Source organism: Ranitomeya variabilis, chromosome 1, assembly GCF_051348905.1.
Source record: "Ranitomeya variabilis isolate aRanVar5 chromosome 1, aRanVar5.hap1, whole genome shotgun sequence".
Classification (NCBI taxonomy): Eukaryota; Metazoa; Chordata; class Amphibia; order Anura; family Dendrobatidae; genus Ranitomeya; species Ranitomeya variabilis.
In genome coordinates, this window is record NC_135232.1 from 959,406,386 (window position 1) to 959,429,817 (window position 23,432).

Sequence of the window (23,432 nt, forward strand, 5' to 3'; positions counted from 1 at the left end):
AGCATATATAAGAACTAGCTCTTGGAAGATGGAATCTAAACTGACCATGAACTAAACCTGCCGCACAATTAACAGTGGCCGGGTAGCGTGCCTACGTTTTATCCCTAGACGCCCAGCGCCAGCCGGAGGACTAACTAATCCTAGCAGAGGAAAATACAGTCCTGGCTCACCTCTAGAGAAATTTCCCCAAAAGGCAGACAGAGGCCCCCACATATATTGGCGGTGATTTTAGATGAAATGACAAACGTAGTATGAAAATAGGTTTAGCAAAATCGAGGTCCGCTTACTAGATAGCAGGAAGACAGAAAGGGCACTTTCATGGTCAGATGAAAACCCTATCAAAACACCATCCAGAAATTACTTTAAGACTCTAGTATTAACTCATAACACCAGAGTGGCAATTTCAGATCACAAGAGCTTTCCAGACACAGTAACGAAACAGCAGCTGTGAACTGGAACAAAATGCAAAAACAAACAAGGACGAAAGTCCAACTTAGCTGGGAGTTGTCTAGTAGCAGGAACATGCAAAGAAAGGCTTCTGATTACATTGTTGACCGGCATGAAACTGACAGAGGAGCAAGGTTATATAGAGACTCCCACATCCTGATGGGAACAGGTGAACAGAGAGGATGATGAACACAAGTTCAATTCCACCAGTGGCCACCGGGGGAGCCCAGAATCCAATTTCACAACAGTCTCCACTAAGTTCACTCCTTTCTTTGCCAATCTGGGTTATCATCCGTGTATCTTACCTAGGTCTCCGATTAATTCTCCGGTTCCAGCAGTTGAGGAAAGGCTGACAGATGAGGCAAAATCTGGAGGTTCTGAAGGAATCCCTGACCACGGCTCAAGAACGTTATAAGAGATCGGCTGATAGATTCCGTAAACCTGCACCCATGTTCAAGGTAGGAGATTCCGTGTGGTTATCAACTAAGAATCTGAAGTTAAACGTTCCTTCACAAATACTTGGACAGAAATTCATTGGCCCTTTCAAGATCAACGGTATTGTGAGCTCTGTGGCCTGCCGTCTGAAGCTGCCTAGGACTATGAAGGTACACCCAGTTTTTCATGTATCTTTACTAAAGCCTGTATCTCCTAATACCTTCCAGGGACATGTTGTGCCACCTCCGCAGCCTGTGGTAATTGATGGGCAAGAACAATTTGTGGTGGAGGAAATTATTGATTCCAGGATTCGCAGGAATCAGCTCCAATATCTTATAAGATGGCAGGGATATCCCCCTGAGGAAGACTCTTGGGAACCTGTGGAAAACATCAATGCCCAACAGAAGATCTCTCGTTTTCATCAAAGATTCCCTGAGAAACCAGGTCCAGGATCGTCCTGAGGCCGCTTCTAAGGCCTCTTTCACACTTCAGTTGTGTGGCGTCAGTTGGGTCCGACATCGTGGCAGATCGACGGATCCGTCAAATTTGGTGCAAAAACGGTTTTAACGGATCCGTTTTTTTAACGGATCAGCTGCCCTGATCCGTTAAAAAACGGATCCGTTAGAACCGTTGCGACCGTTTTTACATCCGTTGTAACCGTTTTTTGACGGATCCGTTTTTAAAAAGGGGAGGATTTCAATGTGATTGGCTACTGGAAACTACTGGAAAACTATATATAGCGTGTATTTAGACCACATCTTTGAAAGGTTGTAGAGAAAGTGGTAGAAATGGAAGGAGTCCTGGCGAACATTGCAAAGATCTATGCGGATTTTACTTTTGAGGCAAATCAGTTGGCAGTCAGCGTTCGAGAGAGGGAGGAACGAAGACTGCGAATCCTACGGCAGCGGCGGAAGAGAAGGCTGTGGATCCATCCCATCACAGCACAACGTATGACCCGTGGTGTTTATTCCACGCTTTACATGGAACTAAGGGAAAACCCTCAAAAGTTCTTCAATTATGTGAGGATGAGAGCTGAAAATTTCGAATTTTTATTGGGCTATGTGGAAGACTGCATACGGAGACGAGACACCCAGATGCGATTCTCAATATCACCAGCAGAGCGTCTCATGGTGACTATTCGGTAAGTAATTTTTTTATTAAATGATTCTCATTCATCAGACTTATAACTGTGTTGTTTTTTTTTTAAATTTTTTATTAAGTATTGGCTTTTCGTTTTGTTAACAGATTCCTTGCAACTGGAGAGTTGTTCTCATCCCTCCATTTTCAATTTCGACTTGGGATATCCACCATCTCCGGGATCATCAGAGACACCTGCCGGGCATTGTGGGAGTGCCTACAAGTGGAATACATCCCAGAGCCATCACAGGAGAGGTGGCTGGAGATCGCCCAAATTTTTCATCAAATTTGCCAGTTTCCAAATTGTGTTGGAGCAGTTGATGGAAAGCACATAAGGATCGTCAAACCTTCAGGCTCTGGATCACAGTTTTATAACTATAAGAAGTATTTCTCTATTGTGTTGATGGCCATAGCTGACACACAATGCAAGTTCATCGCTGTGGATATCGATGCGTATGGACGTGCAAATGATTCGCAAATCTTTAAAAATTCACCAATGGGGCGCCGTTTATATGGAGAGACATTTGATTTTCCGCCCCCTAGACCTCTCCCTGGAACCACCGGTCCACCGTTACCATTTGTTTGCGTTGGAGATGATGCCTTCCAGCTTTCACCACATTTGCTTAAACCCTTTGGAAGTAGTGGACTGACCCAGAGGAAGAAAATTTTCAATTACCGTTTAACCAGAGCACGCAGAGTAGTGGAATGTGCCTTTGGCATCCTAACTGCCAAATGGAGAGTGCTACTAACTGCCATTAAACTGCAGACTGAAACTGTCGATGATGTGGTCAAAGCGTGCGTTGTCCTGCATAATTTTGTTCTATCAAAAGAACAAGTTTCCCTGGAGGATAATGTTTCAGAAAGCACCTTACGGGATTACCAAAACCCCACTTTTCGCAGTCCAGTAGCAGTCTGCAGAATGCGGGACAGTTTTGCTGACTACTTCATGTGTCCTGCAGGATCAGTTGACTGGCAGTATGAAATGGTGTAAAAAAAATTTTCTTTTTATACTTGTAAAAATACCAATTTTTGTTTGCATACAAAATCTTTGTACTTTAATGCAGCATTGTATGTTTTGCAACGGTACCCTTTAAACACTGTTATTGTTACTATTGCCATAACCTTGGTGACTTAAAAAATTAAAAGAAAAAAAAAGAAAGACAATAAAATTGTTTTTAAACCAAAAAACTGTTTATTTATTGACTTTTACAGATTCTCATAGTTTTGGGTGGAGATAGTAGCGGAGGGGCTGACAGGCGGGCGGACCACGTCGAGAGTGGGGGACAGGACATCACGGGGAGGAACAGAAGTGGAATGGGTGGTGAAAACATGAGGTTGTGTAGAGAGTTGAGGTGCAGATGTGGTGTGTGTGAGGTATGAAGGTGTTGCTGGGATTGATAACGGAGAAGTTAAAGGGGAAGAATGGAAGGGGGACGTTAAAAACTGGGAAAGACTAAGGGGGGAAGGAACAAATGACGAAGGAGTAGAATGGACGGGAGGAGGACGTACAGGAGGAGGACGGACGGGAGGATAGACGGTGGATTGAGAGGGGAAAGGTGTTGACACATGAAGGGTAGGTGGAGGGGCATGGGATATCGCCTGCGCTAGAGCAGTGTGGCAGCCTTGCATCACATGCATCTGCAGGTCAGGAGTTAGATTTTCCATGTGCCTGAGGACCGCCTGAAAAAAACAGTGCCTTGGTGACTGGTTTGCATCTGATTGCATCCTATCAAGACGACTGCTGAGTTCAAGTATGCTTTTGTTAAGCATATTGTACCCAGCAGACGTTTGCTCACTCAAAAGCTTGATGGCACTGTGAAAGGATGCATTCAGCTGCAAAAAGTCAGGCGCATAGCTCCTTTCCTGACCTCTCTGGCGCTGCCGTCCTGACCACAAAGTTGGTCTAGATGTTGCGGCAGTGGCAGAGGGGTGGGGTAAAGGGAACTCTAACTCATCACCTGCAGCTTCAAGTGACGAAGTCCGCCCTGCTGCTCCAGCGCTGGTGGATGAGGCTGAGGGATCAAACAAAAGGGAAGGTGCAGAAACAGAGGGGTCGACGTGGTCCCCGGTGGCGGACTCTCGAGGGATCGCTCCAGAGGGCTGCAACTCTGATGCAGGCTCCCGAGTGCTGCAGAAAGTGCTGTTAAAGAAGAAGAAAAAAAAATTAGTATATTGATATTACAATTGCCCTTGCTGCAAAAAAATTGAAGGTTACACATTTTTACAGTTTGACTGAAAATATGTGGTGTTGAATATTTACCTTCTGCTCAGCAGCGTCGTCCGGAGGAACGACAGGGCTCTGGCATGTTTGTATCTGCTCCTGCGTCCTCTAGATCCACTCGGGGCCTGCATCTCCTTATTAAACTCCCTCTTGAAGCGATCCCTGATTGACCGCCACCGCACGATAATCCTGTTACCTGGAAAGAGATAGCAAAAATTGGTTACTATACACCACATTAAATCATGCTAAAATAAGGTTATGAAGTGTGAATACTTACGCGCTAGATCCTGGGCCCCAGCATCGAGTTCCTCCCAGTTATCCATAACAGCACTGCACACTTCCTCCCATAGCCGTCGGGTGATTAACTGGTCAGCATGGCGGCGGTCCGACATGTTCCACAGCGGCTCCCTACTTTGTACTGCTTCGATGAGGGTGTTCACATCGATGCCCTCCTCTTCATCATCTTGTTCGGGAGCACGCTGTGAAGCCTACGAAAAATATAAGAATAAAAAGGGAAAGATTACAACACATGAATTTTACATTTTACTAAACACCAAAACAAAAAGGAACTTACTCTTCGGCGACCGCCGCGATTATCATTCCGACGACTATGGGAGGTGCTTTGAGGAACTCTATGTCGAGCCCCGGATTGTGAAGACTAATAAAAAAAATAAATAAATAAATAAAATTAATAATGTTCTTTGATCGAGGCATATGTATTGTGTGTGCTGTGCTGAATGTTTGTGTTGGGTGTATTGCATTGTATGTGAGGATTGGTCTGTTCAAAACTTACACTATGCGCTCCCGCTCCTTGTCTTTCTCCATCCTGTCCATCTCCTTCTGTAAGCCCCTCTGCTTCATATTCCTGTGAATACAGAACACATAAAGGGTTAAAAAACAATGACCATAGTTGTATCACAAAAAAATATTTGAGAACGAAAAAAAAAAAAAATACACCTCAGTTTGCTGCTGATGTGCTGGGGGGCTCTCAGAAGAAGACATTATGGTCTTGCGTAAATCTTGGGTTGTTCAGTCCTTGCGTACCTCTTGGTCCCAAGTATCTGTAAGTATACAGACAGTTCTAAGCTACTATACACAAGGATAGATGCAGCTGTAGGATTTAACACTTACATCTTTTTAAAAACCTTTTAGATTTCCTCCAACACAAAATGAAAAATTTTTTTATAACCGTCATACTTTATATGGTAGATATGCTTGATGCACAAGCTGCCAAACCCTCTAGCCCTGTTTCCCCACCAAAAAAAACCCCTAAGAACCATTTAAAGCAACACCAAAACTGAAATTGATATGCGCAATGCGCATGTTGGTGAAACCCACCTAAACAAAGTTTCACCTTATCAAAAATGTTCCTCATTCGAAAATAAAATACCAATTCCAAAAATTGTTAATTATGATTACCCTACAGTTTGTATTTTCTATAACCGGATAACATATTCTATACCCAAGATTTGCATTACACATTTATATATATAACCTTTACTGCATGTTTACCCAATATTACATTTATCTTTAAATTAGACTACTGACAGTTTTGTGTAATTTTTATTACTATTTTTTTTTTATTTTTTTTTTTTCATGGTACAGTAGGAGCTACACTGCTCTTTATTTGAAATACTATCACATTTTGGAGAACAACAAAAATGCAGAACACATCACACATCATTTATACACACACACAAAACACATTTTACACCTCAGCTATTAAAAATAACAGCATAGTATGAAAAACATATAAACAGGGCAGGCAGGCAGGCGCACGCACACAAGCACGCACGCACACAAGCACGCACGCACACAAGCACGCACGCACACAAGCACGCATGCACACAAGCACGCACGCAAGCACGCATGCACGCTGGATGGCAGTACTCACATGGCTGTCTCAGGCAGGGTCTGGCTTGCAAGGCCTCTCTGGCTGGCTGGCAGGGCCTGGCTGGCAAAGTCTTGCTGGCAGAGTGTCTCTGGCTTGCAGGGCCTCTCTGGCTGGCTGGCAGGGCCTGGCTGGCAAAGTCTTGCTGGCAGAGTGTCTCTGGCTTGCAGGGCCTCTCTGGCTGGCTGGCAGGGCCTGGCTGGCAAAGTCTTGCTGGCAGAGTGTCTCTGGCTTGCAGGGCCTCTCTGGCTGGATGGCAGGGCCTGGCTGGCAAAGTCTTGCTGGCAGAGTGTCTCTGGCTTGCAGGGCCTCTCTGGCTGGATGGCAGGGCCTGGCTGGCAAGGTCTTGCTGGCTGGGTCTGGCTGGGTCTCTCGGGCATGGAAGGGTCTCTCTTGCTGGCTGGTACATTTGGGAATGACCTGTCCTCTTTATATAGTTTTTGGGTTGTCTGGGCAAAGTTGCCACTTTTTGGAGCATGCTCAATCAAAAAAAGCGGATTGAGGCGACGGATCCGCCAAAAAGCGGATCGCGACGGATCCGTCGCCCATAGGCGCCCATTCTAAAAAAAGGCGGACGCGACGGATCCGCCGCGTTCCGCCTTTTTGGCGGCGCCAAAAAACGTTACAAAGTCCGTCAATGTCTAGACAACGTCCGCCAAATATCGACGGATCCGTCGCATGGCGGATGGAACGGACGACCATCCGCCACAATCCGTCTCTAATGCAAGTCGATGGGAAAATAGCGGATCCGCAAAAAAAAAATGACGGATCCGTCATTTCACGAAAATGGCGGTTTTTGACTGACGCCGAAAGACTGAAGTGTGAAAGAGGCCTAAGGAGGGAGTAATGTCAGGACTCTGAACATTTTGATTACCTTTTGCGCATGACTGCCTTTTTCCAAGATGGCGTCTTTGGTCTCATGTGCACTGTGTCTTCCTGCTATATAACTCCACCCCAGCCTTCAGTCTGTGCTAGAGTATTCTGCCTTGCATCCACCTCCTGACCCTGGCGACTCCCTGGCTTTGCATCTGCACCTGCACCTGCTCCTGTGAACCTGTGTGGAGATCCTGCTGCTCAGCTCTGAGTTTCTGCTGCATACATCGGTTTCCAGTAATCCTCCTCCATCTGGCTGCTTGTGTTTGTTTCCATCTGCATTTGCTGGACATGTAAGCTGTTTCTGCTCTGCTTAAACCTGAGATCATAACCCAGGCCTTCTTGGTTGAGCTAAGACATTGCTTGAACTGTCTTATAAGCATATCTATCTGTGTTTGGACTAAACAAGGACTTATTCATGTCAAGTTTCCTCAATTACAACTGTGCTTCATAGACTTTCTGCTTGATTGCGCTTTTCCTCTAAAGTTCCTATAGACTGTTAAGCTGCATTTTATATTTACACCAAGTGTTGTGGACTTGAGCTTTGCTCTGCACCTGTTTGAATTACCGTGTGATAATATAGACTTTACCACTTATAAAACTGTGTCCTGTAGTTGTCTTGTTGCACGCAAAGAGTCTCCTGAGTTATCCCCTATAATCATTACAGAAGTGGTACTTTACAAACAAAAAGAAAATGCCATATAAAATGGGGATCAACCAGACAGCATGGATTTGTGCAACAAACACAACTTTATTAAGGTGTAACACAGGACATAACCGTTAAAAACATCTAAAAACAATTAGAAACAATGCCTAAAATAAGGCATATGCCTGTATACAAGTAAGAGGGGAAATGGATGTAACATAGGTGTACAGATAATCCTCAGACTCCTATATGGACAGCATATTTAACGGTACATATACCATATACACAAACACATGGAACCTGTATAAGTCACATATTAAGAGAATAGTGGGTACTGAGGTACACAAATAAGAGGTGCATGCAGTATAACAACTATAAATAGGTCACAGAAAGGCCTGAAATAAGGCCAACGAGTATGACAAGCAGTAAATGCACGTAAGTTAATAATACTCATATGTATAACAGGAAAAGTAACCCTGAATATTTCAATGCTCAAACCAGCAGATACAAACTCAAAGTACTGCGCTCCAGGTGAACCAACCATCTAGGTACAGAGCATGCACACCCATCATTTCCTCAAAGAAACAACAGAAGGGTATAGTAACCCGATATTAGTGACAGGAATGGAGGATTTTTCTTTGGGGATTTTTTTGTTGATTTTTTCATTCTGCCTCCCAAAGATCGCAGTAAGGCTCAGCACACATTTATCCTGCACTCTGCGCTGAGCGCTTACACCAGGGTTTCCGTGTAAATCTCTGAAATATGTGATTCAGACAGAACCCACTGCAGAAAAGTCCCTATAACAAGGCAGATGGAGGCAATGTGGAAGCCACAGGACCTATGATCTGGCGGTGCCCGTCTTTTTAGGATTGCATAAAAGTGCCGTCGGCAACAGTTTTGTGCACTTCTGAAAAGGACACCGCTGAACAGAGGCCATACAGAGTCCAGAGTAAATCTGCTGCCTCATTATAGTGAATGGATTGCTTGGGGGTTTCATCTATCACGTCACTCGGAGATTTAGATGGAAACCCCAAACTAAGTGCTCATTGTAGAGCGCCGGATAAATGTGATCCCAAACATCATGCAAAATGTTCACAATAAAAATTTCAACTCAATCCACAAAAAAAGCTAGTCCCCACTCAGATCTGTCATCTGTTAATGGAAATACTGTATAGGGGGCTTACATGTTACTGGTAGCACAAAGGCTCTGGAAAAGCTAAATGGCTCCTCACCCGCCAAAAGAAATTCAGCAAATTCTGCGCTCCCAAATCCAAAAGCCCTCCTTCCTTCTGAGCCCCAGTGTGTCTAAACCATATTTAGCGTCCACATGTTTGGCATTTCTGCAGTGATGAGAGCCCGCCTAATGTACAGGTGCGTGTTAGGTGTCGAGTTCCTGCCGCTGCACAGGGGGAATCTCGAACCATGTCTGCTGTGGTCTCCCATTCTACATCAGCCGCAGTGGCGCCTGCTCAGCGGAGACGTCGGTCCCAGCGTCTCGCTCAGCCTGATACTGTGCAAAGGGTTACTGCTGCCTTTCCAGGCTCTGCCTTTGTAGCCAGCACTGGTAAGCGGCGAGCAGGCTTTTCTGGGACTAAGTCCTGCTTTGCACACACTGAGCATGCCCACGGGAGGACCTCTCATTGGAGGTTGGGGGTCGCATGCTCACGTCCTGTAGCAGCTCCTATTGGACCACTAGGAAGGTCTTTGTCTGCTGCAGCTATAAAAGGTTCGCATGGCCGCACGGTCATCCGCTAGTATTAACCTTTGTTATGAGCTTTGCTATCTTGTTGTCATGTATGCATGTGGTCAGGTTTGGCTGAAATAAGCCCCTAGAATACTGGCACCTCCAGTGAGGAGTTTTGTGTGTATCGATTCAGGGCTGGCGTATAGCCACTAGAATTCCGGCTCCACCGGAGAGGAGTTGTTCGTGTGCTAGGCTGACTGCATGACCACTCTTTGCTTTTGCTCAGTCAGGTAGCTGTGATCCTCTGTGAGGTTAACAGGGCACAGAATTTTCATATCTTTGCGATTCTGTGAAGTAGCAGAGTTCGCTTATACCGCTATATAGCGCCGCCATTTGCTAGCAGCAGGTTTCTCTCTTGCACGGTGGACCCCGGGTTGCGAACGCACCTGTTTAACATATATATTTACTCAGTGCGTTCCGCCAACCCTAACAGTGCGTTTCTCCAGAAACATGAGCTGGTCATCATGTACTGGTGACTGCAACGTACTGGTCACTACACCGTACTCGTCACTGCAATGGCAGTTTGCAATTTTCACTCAGCAACATCCACTGCTGCCTGTTTCTGGAAAACACCCATGGAGTCAAAATCATCACTACATCTGTAGATAAATTCCCAAAGGGTTATAATTTCCAAAATGGGGTCACTTGAGGGGGGATTCTGCTTTTCTAGCACTTAGGGGTTCTTTATATGGAATCCACAAACTAGTCTAGGAAAATCTGCGCTCCAGGAGGCAAATAGCACTCCGTCCCTCCTGAGTCACTCTGTATGGCAAAGTAGCACTGTACAGCCACATATGGGGTATTTCTACATTCAGCAGAAATTGTGGGACAAACTCTGGTGCCAATTTTACCCATTTCCCAGTGTGAAAATGTAAAACTTGGGGCTAACACACAATCTTGGTGGTAAAAATTTTAATTATTTTTTCTTCACTGCACAATGGTATAAAAGTCTAGATGAATTCATTCAGAGGTTTAATTGTAAAATGGGGTGACTATGGAGGTTTCTGCTGTTCTTGCACCTCAGGGGCTCTCCCTATGTAACATGGCACCCTCAAACAAGTGCAGCAAAATCTGCACTGTAATATGGTGCTACTTCCTTTTGAGCTTTGCACTGTGCCTCAAAAGTAGTTTTTGACCACACATGGGGTATCGGTGAACTCAGGAGAAATTGCACAACAAACTTTGGGATCCATTTTCTCCTTTTGACCTTGTAAAAATATAAAATTTGCAGCTAAAATTTTTTGTGGAAAAAATATGTTTTTTTTTTATTTTAACAGCTTAACGTTATAAACTTCTGTGAAGTACCTGGGAGTTCAAGGTGCTCAATACACATCTAGATAAGGTCCCAAAGAGGTCTAGTTTCCAAAATGGTGTCACTTGTGTGGGGTATCACTGTTTTGGCACATCAGGGGCTCTCCAAACGTGACATGGCACCCGTTAATTATTCCAGCATATTTTACATTAAAAAAGTCAAATGGTGTTCCTTTCCTTCCAAGCCCTGCCGTACATCCAAACAGTTGTTTTCCTCCACATATTGGGTATCTGTGCACTGAGGAGAAATTGCGCAACAAATTTTATGGAGTAATTTCTGTTGTTACCCTTATGGAAATGCAAAATTTGGAGTAAGAAAGATTTATCTGGGAAAAGTTATTTTTTAATTTTCACGGCTTAACATTATAAACTTCTGTGAAGCAACTGTGGGTTTAAGGTGCTCAATACACATCTAGATAAGTTCCGAAAGGGGTCTAGTCTCCAAAATAGTGTCACTCATTTGGGGTTTCATCTGTTTAGGTACATCAAGGGCTCTCCAAACATGACACGGCATCTGCTAATTTTAACAGCAAATTTTACATTCAAAAATTGAAATGGCACTCCTTCCCTTCCAAGCCCTGCCGTACGCCCAAACAGTAGATTTCCCCCACATATGAGGTATAGTCATGCTCAGGAGAAATTGCACGACAAAATGTATGGTCCATTTTCTCCTGTTACCCTTGCAAAAGCAAAAACAATTAGGTCTAAAGGAAAAAATTTTGTTAAAGAAAAGTAAATGTTTATTTTTTTCTTACACATTTCAAAAACTACTGTGAAGCATCTGAAGGGTTAATAAACTTCTTAAATATGGTTTTGAGTACCTTGAGGGGTGCCGTTTTTAGAATGGTGTAATTTTTTGGTATTTTCTGTCATATAGGCCCCTCAAAGTCACTTCGAATGTGAAGTGGTCCCTAAAAAAATGGTTTTGCAAATTTTGTTGTAAAAAAGAAATCGCTGGTCAACTTTTAACCCTTATAACTTTCTAACTAAAAAAAAATATGTTTCCAAAATTGTGCTGATGTAAAGTAGACATGTGAGAAATGCTATTTATTAACTATTTTGTGCAATATGACTCTCTGATTTAAGGGCTTAAAAATTAAAAGTTTGAAAATTGCAACATTTTCAAAATTTGCGCCATATTTCTGTTTTTTTCACAAATAAACGGAAATCAGGAAGGTGAAAACAGGCTTTGGGGTGAAGGGGTTAACGATGTCCCCCTATCTGGCCACCATATACCGTATATACTCGAGTATAAGCCAACCCGAGTATAAGCCGACCCCCCTAATTTTGCCACAAAAAACTGGGAAAACTTAATGACTCGAGTATAAGCCTAGGGTGGAAAATGCAGCAGCTACCGGTAAATGTCAAAAGTAACAATAGATACCAATAAAAGTAAAATTAATTGAGACATCAGTAGGTTAAGTGTTTTTGAATATCCATATTGAATCAGGAGCCCCATATAATGCTCCATAAAGTTTATGATGGCCCCATAAGATGCTCCATATTAAAATATGCCCCATATAATCCTGCATAAAGGTTAATAATGGCCCCATAAGATGCTCCATAGACACATTTGCCCAATATAATGCAGCACAAATGTTGATTATGGCCCCATAAGATGCTCCATAAAGATATTTGCCCCATATAGTGCTGCACAAACCTTGATTATGGCCCCATAAGATGCTCCATACAGACACTTGCTCCATATAATGCTCCACAAACCTTAATTATGGCCCCATAAGATGCTCCATAAAGATATTTGCGCCATATAGTGCTGCACAAACGTTATGGCCCCATAAGATACTCCATACAGACATTTGCCCCATATAGTGCTGCACAAACGTTGATTATGGCCCCATAAGATGCTCCATAAAGATATTTGCGCCATATAGTGCTGCACAAACGTTGATTATGGCCCCATAAGATGCTCCATACAGACACTTGCCCCATTTGCTGTTGCTGCGATAAAAGAAAAAAAAATCACATACTCACCTCTCCATCGCTCAGGCCCCCAGCACTTTCAATATTCACCTGACTTCGTTCCGGCGCCGCTCCATCTTCAGCGTCTTCTGCACTGACGTTCAGGCAGAGGGCACGCACTAACCACGTCATCGCGCCCTCTGACCTGAGCGTCACTATGGGAGGTGGAGCCGCATATTCATTACTGTAATGAGCGGTACCATGTGACCGCTCAGTACAGGAGGAAGCTGCGGACCGCGCCAGGAGTAGGTGAGTATAGTTAGACAGTCCCCGCTCCCCCTCCCCTGCCGACCCCTGGGTATGACTCGAGTATAAGCCGAGAGGGTGACTTTCAACCCCAAAAAATGGGCTGAAAATCTCAGTTTATACTCGAATATATACGGTAGTTATAATGTCTCCTGCCCCTATAAGCTCATAATGTCCCCCTATGTGGCCCAAAATAATTAATAATGTTCCCCCATGCGCTCCGCTCCTCATACATTAATAACGACCTTCTTGATGTCATGCAGTATTATTGTGTCCTTACCTGGCCACCATGTACAAGTAGTGCCCCCATTGTGTCATTAATGTCTGCACCAACAGTGCACCTTACACTGCTGTTAAAAAAAAAAAATCTTGCATCTATCCCTGCTTCCAAGCCAACTGTCTTACTTTTCCTCCTGTCATGACACAGCTGTCGGGGGACCCGGGACCAGGTGCTCCTTCCCTGTCCCTAACACTATGGGACACCCTAGCTTGCCCTATTCCCCGGGATACTTCTGAAGGTGAAGATGCCGGGGCCTCTACCCTTGCCTTATATACTGAATCAGCCTGGCATCTGTTCTCTTCCACCACCCTGGGAAGAGGTGCGCTGCCATGCACTGCAGTACACCAACCCGATGAACAAGGCAACACAAACAAGGGTAAATAAAAATACCAGGTATTCAAATATTCACTCAAATATAACAGAGGAATGCACTGGGAAGTGGAGGATGTGGAAAAACCAAAGTAACAGGAGGGAAGGGAATTATCACACTTACAAACCCATGCAACAGTCACAGATACCACCTGCAAACTCCTCATGTAAACACCTCTCCTCCAAGCCATGCAGCATAAGCTAGCTCTGACATGAGTTTCAATCAGGACCCAGACTATTAAGGGGATAGGAGTGGCTAACCAGGCTCAGCTGAGAGCTCAGACTTTCAGAGCTCCAACATGGACGATTAACCCCTGTTCTGCCAAAAGAAATTAACACCATTTAAAAAGGTGAAATGCTTCTTTTCAGTGCAGGAGTAGGAGCAATCAGACGCAGGCTCCTGGCTCCTCTCTGTTGTGGTAACCCCTTGACACCTCACAGTTAACTACCTGTCCTGCACTTACTCTGTTACTGTAAACCTATCAGAGGTCTGCAGCAGCTAAGAGTGTTAGCTGTTAATAGTGTAGAAGACAATGCAGTCCATCTGGTATTTGCCAGATTTGTCCGATGGCCAGTTCGGCTCTGGTTGCAACACTCACATGACATAACAATGTCACACAGACACAGTGCCAACATAATAGAAATGGCACCAGTCCAGGAGGTGAGTATAAGGTGTTTTACTTTTACATGGGCACTGCTGAACCTATGAAAGGGTTATCCAACTAGTGTCAACCCCCTTAAAGGACCACTCCAGTGCTTTTCTTTCTGAACTTCTGGAGTGGTATCCCTAGGCTATGATCCCTGTCCCTAGTAATATAATTACCAATTGCCACCTTCAACTGTTATCCTCACTGCTGCGGTTGGACTTCTGCAGGTTGAGGCCTGTCGGATCGCTCCAGTGTTTGCTGGTAGAGCAAGAGGTCAGTACTCAATGTAAGTCTATGAGAGACAGAACGGGGCTCTCATAGACTTAGATTGAGAGCTACGTATGACTTCCAGTCAGTCATAAATTGTGATGTCAAGATGAAGCAGAACAGAAGACTGTGGCTGGTGAGTATATTACTTGGGTCAGGAAATTTAAGATTAGTGGCACCACTTCCGCTGGAATGGTGCTTTAAATGTATGACTAAGGTGAAAATGTATGTTTTTTTTATAAATGATACTAAATTCATACTATACATTTTTATGAGAATGACCTAATGACATTTTACAATATGAGATTTTACCATACTCTGATCATAATAACAGCCATCATTTATAACTGCATGTCACACGTGTCCTGTTGTAAATACAGCTGTTCAATTGCTTTTTGTCCTTGCTCAAATATATCGATAATGACACTGTGAAGAATCACGAACAATGGAGATCATCAAAGTGTCAACAGCTCAGGTGAAATTGTAGCAAGAGTAGTCTGTGCAGATGTTACTGAGCACGCACAGGGAGCACCATTGTTCCAGGGAAACGGGTCTTTGAGTTTGTTTTACTATGCATGAAAATAGTTCATAGGAAGATATTGATAGAAAAATAAAGTATATCATACACTTTTTTTCTGATGAATAATTTGTAATATGGATACTTATTTATTACAGGACAAGGCACTATAAGGGAGCCTTTACTAGAGATCCAATCAAAATGTAACTAGACAGATTTCAATGTGTACTCAGAAGTGTTGATACAAGATTCATTATTCTAATCATTATCACTCATCGCAAAAATAACTAAGGAAGAAAGTCAGAATCAGTAAAGTGACACTTACCCACAGACCTGGGTATGGACCGTGAAAAAGAAAAAGTGATCGCATAGTTCCATCTAGTGGTTATTATAGAGAATTACAAATTACCATGAAGCAAGGTTGGTGCTTTTAAAACTTTTACAATAAGAAAGCCTACAGTTGTGGTCAAAAGTATTGACACCCCTGCAATTCTGTCAGATAATACTCAGTTTCTTCCTGAAAATGTTTGCAAACTCAAATTCTTTGGTATTATTATCTTCATTGAATTTGTCTTAAATGAAAAAAACACAAAACGAATTGTCCTAAAGCCAAATTGGATATAATTCCACACCAAACTTAAAAAAGGGGGTGGTCAAAAGTATTGGCACTGTTCGAAAAATCATGTGATGCTTCTCTAATTTGTGTAATTAACAGCACCTGTAACTTACCTGTGGCACCTAACAGGTGTTGGCAATAACTAAATCACACTTGCAGCCAGTTGACATGGATTAAAGTTGACTCAACCTCTGTCCTGTGTCCTTGTGTGTACCACATTGAGCATGGAGAAAAGAAAGAAGACCAAAGAACTGTCTGAGGACTTGAGAAACCAAATTGTGAGGAAGCATGAGCAATCTCAAGGCTACAAGTCCATCTCCAAAGACCTGAATGTTCCTGTGTCTACCGTGCGCAGTGTCATCAAGAAGTTTAAAGCCCATGGCACTGTGGCTAACCTCCCTAGATGTGGACGGAAAAGAAAAATTGACAAGAGATTTCAACGCAAGATTGTGCGAATGTTGGATAAAGAACCTCAACTGACATCCAAACAAATTCAAGCTGCCCTGCAGTCCGAGGGCACAACAGTTTCAACCCGTACTATCCATCGGCGTCTGAATGAAAAGGGACTGTATGGTAGGAGACCCCCAGGAAGACCCCACTTCTTACCCCGAGACATAAAAAAGCCAAGCTGGAGTTTGCCAAAACTTATCTGAAAAAGCCTAAAACGTTTTGGAAGAATGTTCTCTGGTCAGATGAGACAATAGTAGAGCTTTTTGGGCAAAGGCATCAACATAGAGTTTACAGGAGAAAAAAAGAGGCATTCAAAGAAAAGAACACGGTCCCTACAGTCAAACATGGCGGAGGTTCCCTGATGTTTTGGGGTTGCTTTGCTACCTCTGGCACTGTACTGCTTGACCGTGTGCATGGCATTACGAAGTCTGAAGACTACCTACAAATTTTGCAGCATAATGTAGGGCCCAGTGTGAAAAAGCTGGGTCTCCCTCAGAGGTCATGGGTCTTCCAGCAGGACAATGACCCAAAACACACTTCAAAAAACACTAGAAAATGGTTTGAGAGAAAGCACTGGAGACTTCTAAGGTGGCCAGCAATGACTCCAGACCTGAATCCCATAGAACACCTGTGGAGGCGATCTAAAAATGGCAGTTTGAGAAGGCACCCTTCAAATATCAGGCACCTGGAGCAGTTTGCCAAAGAAGAATAGTCTAAAATTCCAGCAGAGCATTGTAAGAAACTCATTGATGGTTACCGGAAGCGGTTGGTCGCAGTTGGTCGCAGTTATTTTGGCTAAAGGTTGTGCAACCAAGTATTAGGCTGAGGGTGCCAATACTTTTGTCTGGCCCATTTTTGGAGTTTTGTGTGAAATGATCAATGTTTTGCTTTTTGCTTCATTCTCTTTTGTGTTTTTTCATTTAAGACAAATTAAATGAAGATAATAATACCAAAGAATTTGTGTTTGCAATCATTTTCTGGAAGAAACTGAGTATTATCTGACAGAATTGCAGGGGTGTCAATACTTTTTGCCACAACTGTATTAACAATGTATGATAGGCAACCACTTAATACATCCAAGCAGTAGCGTAGCTACTGGGGGGGCAGAGGGGGCCATCGCACCGGGCCCTGTCACATGAAGGGGCCCACCGTGAGCCAGGGCCACTTCTGTGAGGAGGCAGAGCACCGCATAGGAGCAGAGCAGTATAATGTCTGCTCCCGTCTGACGGAGACTCTGCAGGCTGCTAGCACAGAGTCTCCCCCTGCAGTGAATGGTGCTGCCCCTCTGACCTGATCATGAAGCTTTTCCCCGCTGCAGTTTTCTTCACTCTGTGCACGCTGGGATTGGCTCAGGCACGCTGGGTCCTAGTGCCCACCTTGCATTTCACTCACACTTCCTGGTCCTGCCTGCAAACTTCATCAGTAAGGCTACGTTCACATTTGCGTTGTGCGCCGCAGCGTCGGCACCGCAACGCACAACGCAAACAAAAACGCAGCAAAACGCATGCACAACGCTGCGTTTTGCGCCGCATGCGTCCTTTTTTTAATTGATTTTGGACGCAGCAAAAATGCAACTTGCTGCGTACTCTGCGCCCGGGACGCATGCGGCGCAAAACGCAAGTGCGACGCATGTCCATGCGCCCCCATGTTAAATATAGGGGTGCATGACGCATGCGGCGATGCAGCGGCGCCCGACGCTGCGTCGCACAACGCTAATGTGAACGTAGCCTAAGTGGGGATGGACCTTATTAGGTTTATTAAATTCAGGTATGTCACTGTGAGACCGTTGGGGTATTGTGGGGGCTGAAAGTGAGTGAGGGGGGACAGGGTACTGGGGGGTGAATGTGAGACCATGGGGGTGTTGTGAGGGCAGAAGGTGGGTGAGGTGGGACAGGGCACTGAGGGGGTGGATGAGAGATGATGGGGGTATTGGGGCTGAAGTGGGGGAGGGGGACAGGTCACTGGGGGCTGAATATTATAATGTTTTATAATGATATATGTGCTCCATCATGTAATATTTGCTGTCTGGGGAGGCTGGAGATGGGGGGGGTAGGGGGCTTTTGATACGTACCACCTGGGTCTTTTATGAGTATTAGTATAAGGAGCCCCATACAGTAACCAAGAGCTGCATCACATTTACAGCACCACTCCAGCATTAATTTTTATTTCGTTGCTGGAGCGGTGCTGAATATCCCCGTCCCCTGCCCCCTGTCTGCTACTCACCTTCTGGCGTTTTTATCTGTTTTAGTCTCCGCTCGGCTCCGTCTCCTGCAGTTTGTGACCTGTCCGAGGCTCCAGTGTTTCACGGAGCAGCGCAGAGGTCACTAATCAATGTGAGTCTATGAGAGGCTCATTCTGGCCTCTTTCTCACTCTCAGGCTATGTGCACACGGTGCGGATTGGCCACTGCGGATTCACAGCAGTTTTCCATCTGGTTTACAGTACCATGTAATCCTATGGAAAACCAAATCCGCAGTGCCCATGGTGTGGAAAATACCACCCGGAAACGCTGTGTTGTATTTTCCGCAGCATGTCAATTCTTTTGCGGATTCCGCAGCATTTTACATCTGCTCCTGTATAGGATTCCGCAGGTGGTAAAACGCAGGTGAAATCTGCTCAAAAAACACGTGCAACAAGTGCACATCGCCTCATAGTCTTACATTGAGCGCTTGTGACATAGCGTCTAGCTTCTGGCCAGTCAGAAGCTGCGCTCACAGGTTTGAGCAGCAGCTCTACAGCAGTGCCACAAAATAGTGAATACGCTGGAGGATGAGTAAATGACCGGGGCATCCAAATCATGACAGGGAGCTGCGGGCCCATCATACTGTGTATATGGAAGCTGCGGGCTCATCATACTGTGTATACGGGAGCTGTGGGCCCATCATACTGTGTATAAGGGAGCTGCGGGCCCATCATACTGTGTATAAGGAAGCTGCGGGTCCATCATACTGTGTATAAGGGAGCTGCGGGCCCATCATACTGTGTATAAGGAAGCTGTGAGTCCATCATACTGTGTATAAGGGAGCTGCGGGCCCATCATACTGTGTATAAGGGAGCTGCGGGCCCATCATACTATGTATAAGGGAGCTGCGGGCCCATCATACTGTGTATAAGGGAACTGTGAGTCCATCATACTGTGTATAAGGGAGCTGTGGGCCCATCATACTGTGTATAAGGGAGCTGTGAGTCCATCATACTGTGTATAAGGGAGCTGCGGGCCCATCATACTGTGTATAAGGGAGCTGCGGGCCCATCATACTGTGTATAAGGGAGCTGTGGGCACATCACACTGTGTATAAGGGAGCTGCAGGTCCATCATACTGTGTATATGGGAGCTGCAGGCCAATCATACTGTGTATAAGGGAGCTGCGGGCTCATCATACTGTGTATAAGGGAGCTGTGGGCCCATCATACTGTGTATAAGGGAGCTGTGGGCCCATCATACTGTGTATAAGGGAGCTGTGGGCCCATCATACTGTGTACAGGGGAACGCTGAGGGACATCATACTGTTTGACGGGAGCTGTGGGCCCATCATACTGTGTATATGGGAGCTGCAGGCCAATCATACTGTGTATAAGGGAGCTGCAGGCCAATCATACTGTGTATAAGGGAGCTGTGGGCCCATCATACTGTGTACAGGGGAACGCTGAGGGACATCATACTGTTTGACGGGAGCTGCGGGCCCATCATACTGTGTATATGGGAGCTGTGGGCCCATCATACTGTGTATAAGGGAGCTGTGGGTCCATCATACTGTGTATATGGGAGCTGTGGGCCCATCACACTGTGTATAAGGGAGCTGCGGGTCCATCATACTGTGTATAAGGGAGCTGCGGGCACATCACACTGTGTATAAGGGAGCTGCGGGTCCATCATACTGTGTATATGGGAGCTGCAGGCCCATCATACTGTGTATAAGGGAGCTGCAGGCCAATCATACTGTGTATAAGGGAGCTGTGGGCCCATCATACTGTGTACAGGGGAACGGTGAGGGACATCATACTGTTTGACGGGAGCTGCGGGCCCATCATACTGTGTATATGGGAGCTGCGGGCCCATCATACTGTGTATAGGGAGCTGCAGGCTCATCATACTGTGTATATGGGAGCTGCGGGCTCATCATACTGTGTATAGGGAGCTGCGGGCTCATCATACTGTGTATAAGGGAGCTGTGGGCCCATCATACTGTGTATAAGGGAGCTGTGGGCCCATCATACTGTGTACAGGGGAACGCTGAGGGACATCATACTGTTTGACAGGAGCTGTGGGCCCATCATACTGTGTATATGGGAGCTGCAGGCCAATCATACTGTGTATAAGGGAGCTGCAGGCCAATCATACTGTGTATAAGGGAGCTGTGGGCCCATCATACTGTGTACAGCGGAACGGTGAGGGACATCATACTGTTTGACGGGAGCTGCGGGCCCATCATACTGTGTATATGGGAGCTGCGGGCCCATCATACTGTGTATAGGGAGCTGTGGCCTGTGGGCCCATCATACTGTGTATAAGGGAGCTGTGGGCCCATCATACTGTGTATAAGGGAGCTGTGGGTCCATCATACTGTGTATATGGGAGCTGTGGGCCCATCACACTGTGTATAAGGGAGCTGCGGGTCCATCATACTGTGTATAAGGGAGCTGCGGGCACATCACACTGTGTATAAGGGAGCTGCGGGTCCATCATACTGTGTATATGGGGGCTGCAGGCCAATCATACTGTGTATAAGGGAGCTGCAGGCCAATCATACTGTGTATAAGGAAGCTGTGGGCCCATCATACTGTGTACAGGGGAACGGTGAGGGACATCATACTGTTTGACGGGAGCTGCGAGCCCATCATACTGTGTATATGGGAGCTGCGGGCCCATCATACTGTGTATAGGGAGCTGCGGGCTCATCATACTGTGTATAAGGGAGCTGTGGGCCCATCATACTGTGTATAAGGGAGCTGCGGGCCCATCATACTGTGTATAGGGAACTGTGAATGCATATTGTGCATATGGGAGCTGTTGGCCCATTACACTGTATATAGGGGAGCTCTGGGGGGCATTATACTTTCTATAGTGGAGTTCTGTCAGCATTATACTGTGTATAGGGGAGCATTGGGCTCATACTATCTATAGGGGAGCAGTGGTATCATACTGTGTAGAGGGGAGCAGTGGGAACATCATACGGTGTACAGGGGAGTTATAGAATCATCATACTGTGTATAGGGGTGCTGTGGGAGCCTTAGACTGTGTATAATGGAGCAGTACATGGGGGAACTTAGGGGACATTATTATTGTGCATATGGTCCAATATGGCGGTAATGTCAATGTTCGTTTTTGTATATAAATTTATTTTCAATAACAGTAGGGTCACATTCTGAGGTTCCCCTATATTCACAACGGTAGCTGTAATCAGGGTTAGCTGGTTAGGGGCCCACTCAGATGTTTCGCCCCCCCTAAGCTGAAACCCTAGCTACGCCTCTGCATCCAAGCAAATCAGGAAGCTTAGCTTTTATATTCTGTATAATGCTGTTAACAGATTACCTTATGTACAAATTGAACAGTTGTATAGAGACAGGAGGAATGAGGAGCACCTCTCATCCAAATACAGTGGCATGTAAATGTTTGAGCACCCATTGTCAAAATTACTGTCATTGTGAACAGTTAAGCAAGTTGAAGATTAATCTATATATATAATTGTCTAAGGGTTTTTCTGTCTGTCTGTCTGTCTGTCTGTCCTGGAAATCCCGCGTCTCTGATTGGTCGAGGCCGCCGGGCACAGTATCGACGTAGATGTCATAATGGTTGCCATGGCGACAATGATGTCATAAAGGTTGCCTCGACCAATCAGCGACAGGCACAGTCTGCCGCGAATTCTGGAATCATCATTGTCCATATACTATGGGGACATGCATATTCTAGAATACCCGATGCGTTAGAATCGGGCCACAATCTAGTTGATATATAAGAGGCCTAAAGTTAAAGATGCTACATTTACTTTACATTTTAGGCAAAATATATATATACACTGTCATGTTTTACATTTTAAAAATTAAAAAAAGGAAAAATTGGCTGATGCAAAAGTTTGGGCACCCTTAAAGATTTGGTGCTCAGATAACTTTGACCAAAGTTTCAGACCTTAAAGGGAACCTGTCACCCCTCCAGGGCATTTTTAAGCAAAAGAGCCACTTTCAACAGCACTAAGGCTGCATTCTGTGAAGGTGGCTTTTATGTTTAGCATCCCTAGGAATGCTGAAATAATCACTTTTATAAATTTGGCGCTATACCTCTATTGAGATCCGGAGGTATGTCTTCTCCCCGGTGTCAACCGCCTCCGAGACGTCAATCATCCCCCTCTGTCCTCCGGGCGAAGCCTCCTCTCTGTCATGACATCACTGGTGCCTTCGTGTAGCCGAGGCCCCAGATCCCGCCCCGCAGTGTGTTATGATGTATTCACACTGCTGGGGCTGGGAATCTGGCGCCTGCGCAGTGAAGCGGGTCACCGTGCTCCATTGAAGATACTGCCGAATCTCGTGAGACATGTGCCTGTATGACTTCCCTACATCGCCTGGGCATGCCCTGATGGTCTCCTGAGGGATCTCCTCCCAGACCTGGACTAAAGCATCCGCCATCTCCTGGACCGTCTGTGGTGCAAAGTGACAATGGTGGATGGTGCGAGACACGATGTCCAAGATGTGTTCAATTAGATTCGGGTCTGGGGAACAGGCGGGTCAGTCCATAGCTTCAATGCCTTCATCTTGCAGGAACTGCTGACACACTCCAGCCACATGAGGTCTGGCATTGTCATGCATTAGGAGGAACCCAGGGCCATCTGCACCAGCATATGGTCTCACAAGGGGTCTGAGGATCTCATCTTGGTACTTAATGGCAGTCAGGCTACCTCTGGTGTGCACATGGAGGGCTGTGCGGTTCTCCAAAGAAATCCACCCCACACCATTACTGACCCACTGCTAAAGCGGTCATGCTGAAGGATGTTGCAGGCAGCAGATCGCTCTCCACGGCATCTCCAGACTCTGTCACGTTTGTCACATGTGCACATTGTGAACCTGCTTTCATCTGTGAAGAGCACAGGGGGCCAGTGGTGAATTTGCCAATCCTGGTGTTCTGTGGCAAATGCCAAGCATCCTGCACTGTGTTGGGCTGTGAGCAGGTACGTACTGGGGCTGAAATTCAGTCCTAGTATTTGAAATCACACAGGCCCATGTTGTCCCCATCCCCAAGAACCAAATAGGATATATTACTAATATTACCCTGGATGGAGGAAAGCAAGATTTACAACAAGACCAATATTTCTAATCAGGGCCGGCGTCAGCACCCGGCGTACCCGGGCAAGTGCCGGGGCCCTG

General features: G+C 45.4%; 1 protein-coding gene across 1 annotated transcript; it reads right to left on the minus strand.

Moving 5' to 3' along the window:
* Positions 1–3,225: 3,225 nt before the first annotated feature.
* LOC143799684 (uncharacterized) lies at positions 3,226–22,415 on the minus strand. The gene is made up of 4 exons (XM_077281158.1): positions 22,353–22,415; positions 4,518–4,728; positions 4,280–4,436; positions 3,226–4,159 (listed from the first exon to the last, which is right to left on the minus strand). The coding sequence occupies exons 1-4, from the start codon at positions 22,413–22,415 to the stop codon at positions 3,226–3,228; spliced, it is 1,365 nt and encodes a 454-aa protein (XP_077137273.1).
* Positions 22,416–23,432: the final 1,017 nt, after the last annotated feature.

Excerpts from the sequence above, each read along its gene's own strand:
- LOC143799684 (XM_077281158.1), bottom strand. The coding sequence starts at position 22,415 with ATGATTGACGTCTCGGAGGCGGTTGACACCGGGGAGAAGACATACCTC. Across the intron at positions 4,729-22,352 it reads ACCTCCGGATCTCAATAGAG|GCTTCACAGCGTGCTCCCGA; the intron begins GTATAGCGCCAA and ends TATTTTTCGTAG. Across the intron at positions 4,160-4,279 it reads ACGACGCTGCTGAGCAGAAG|CACTTTCTGCAGCACTCGGG; the intron begins GTAAATATTCAA and ends CTTCTTTAACAG.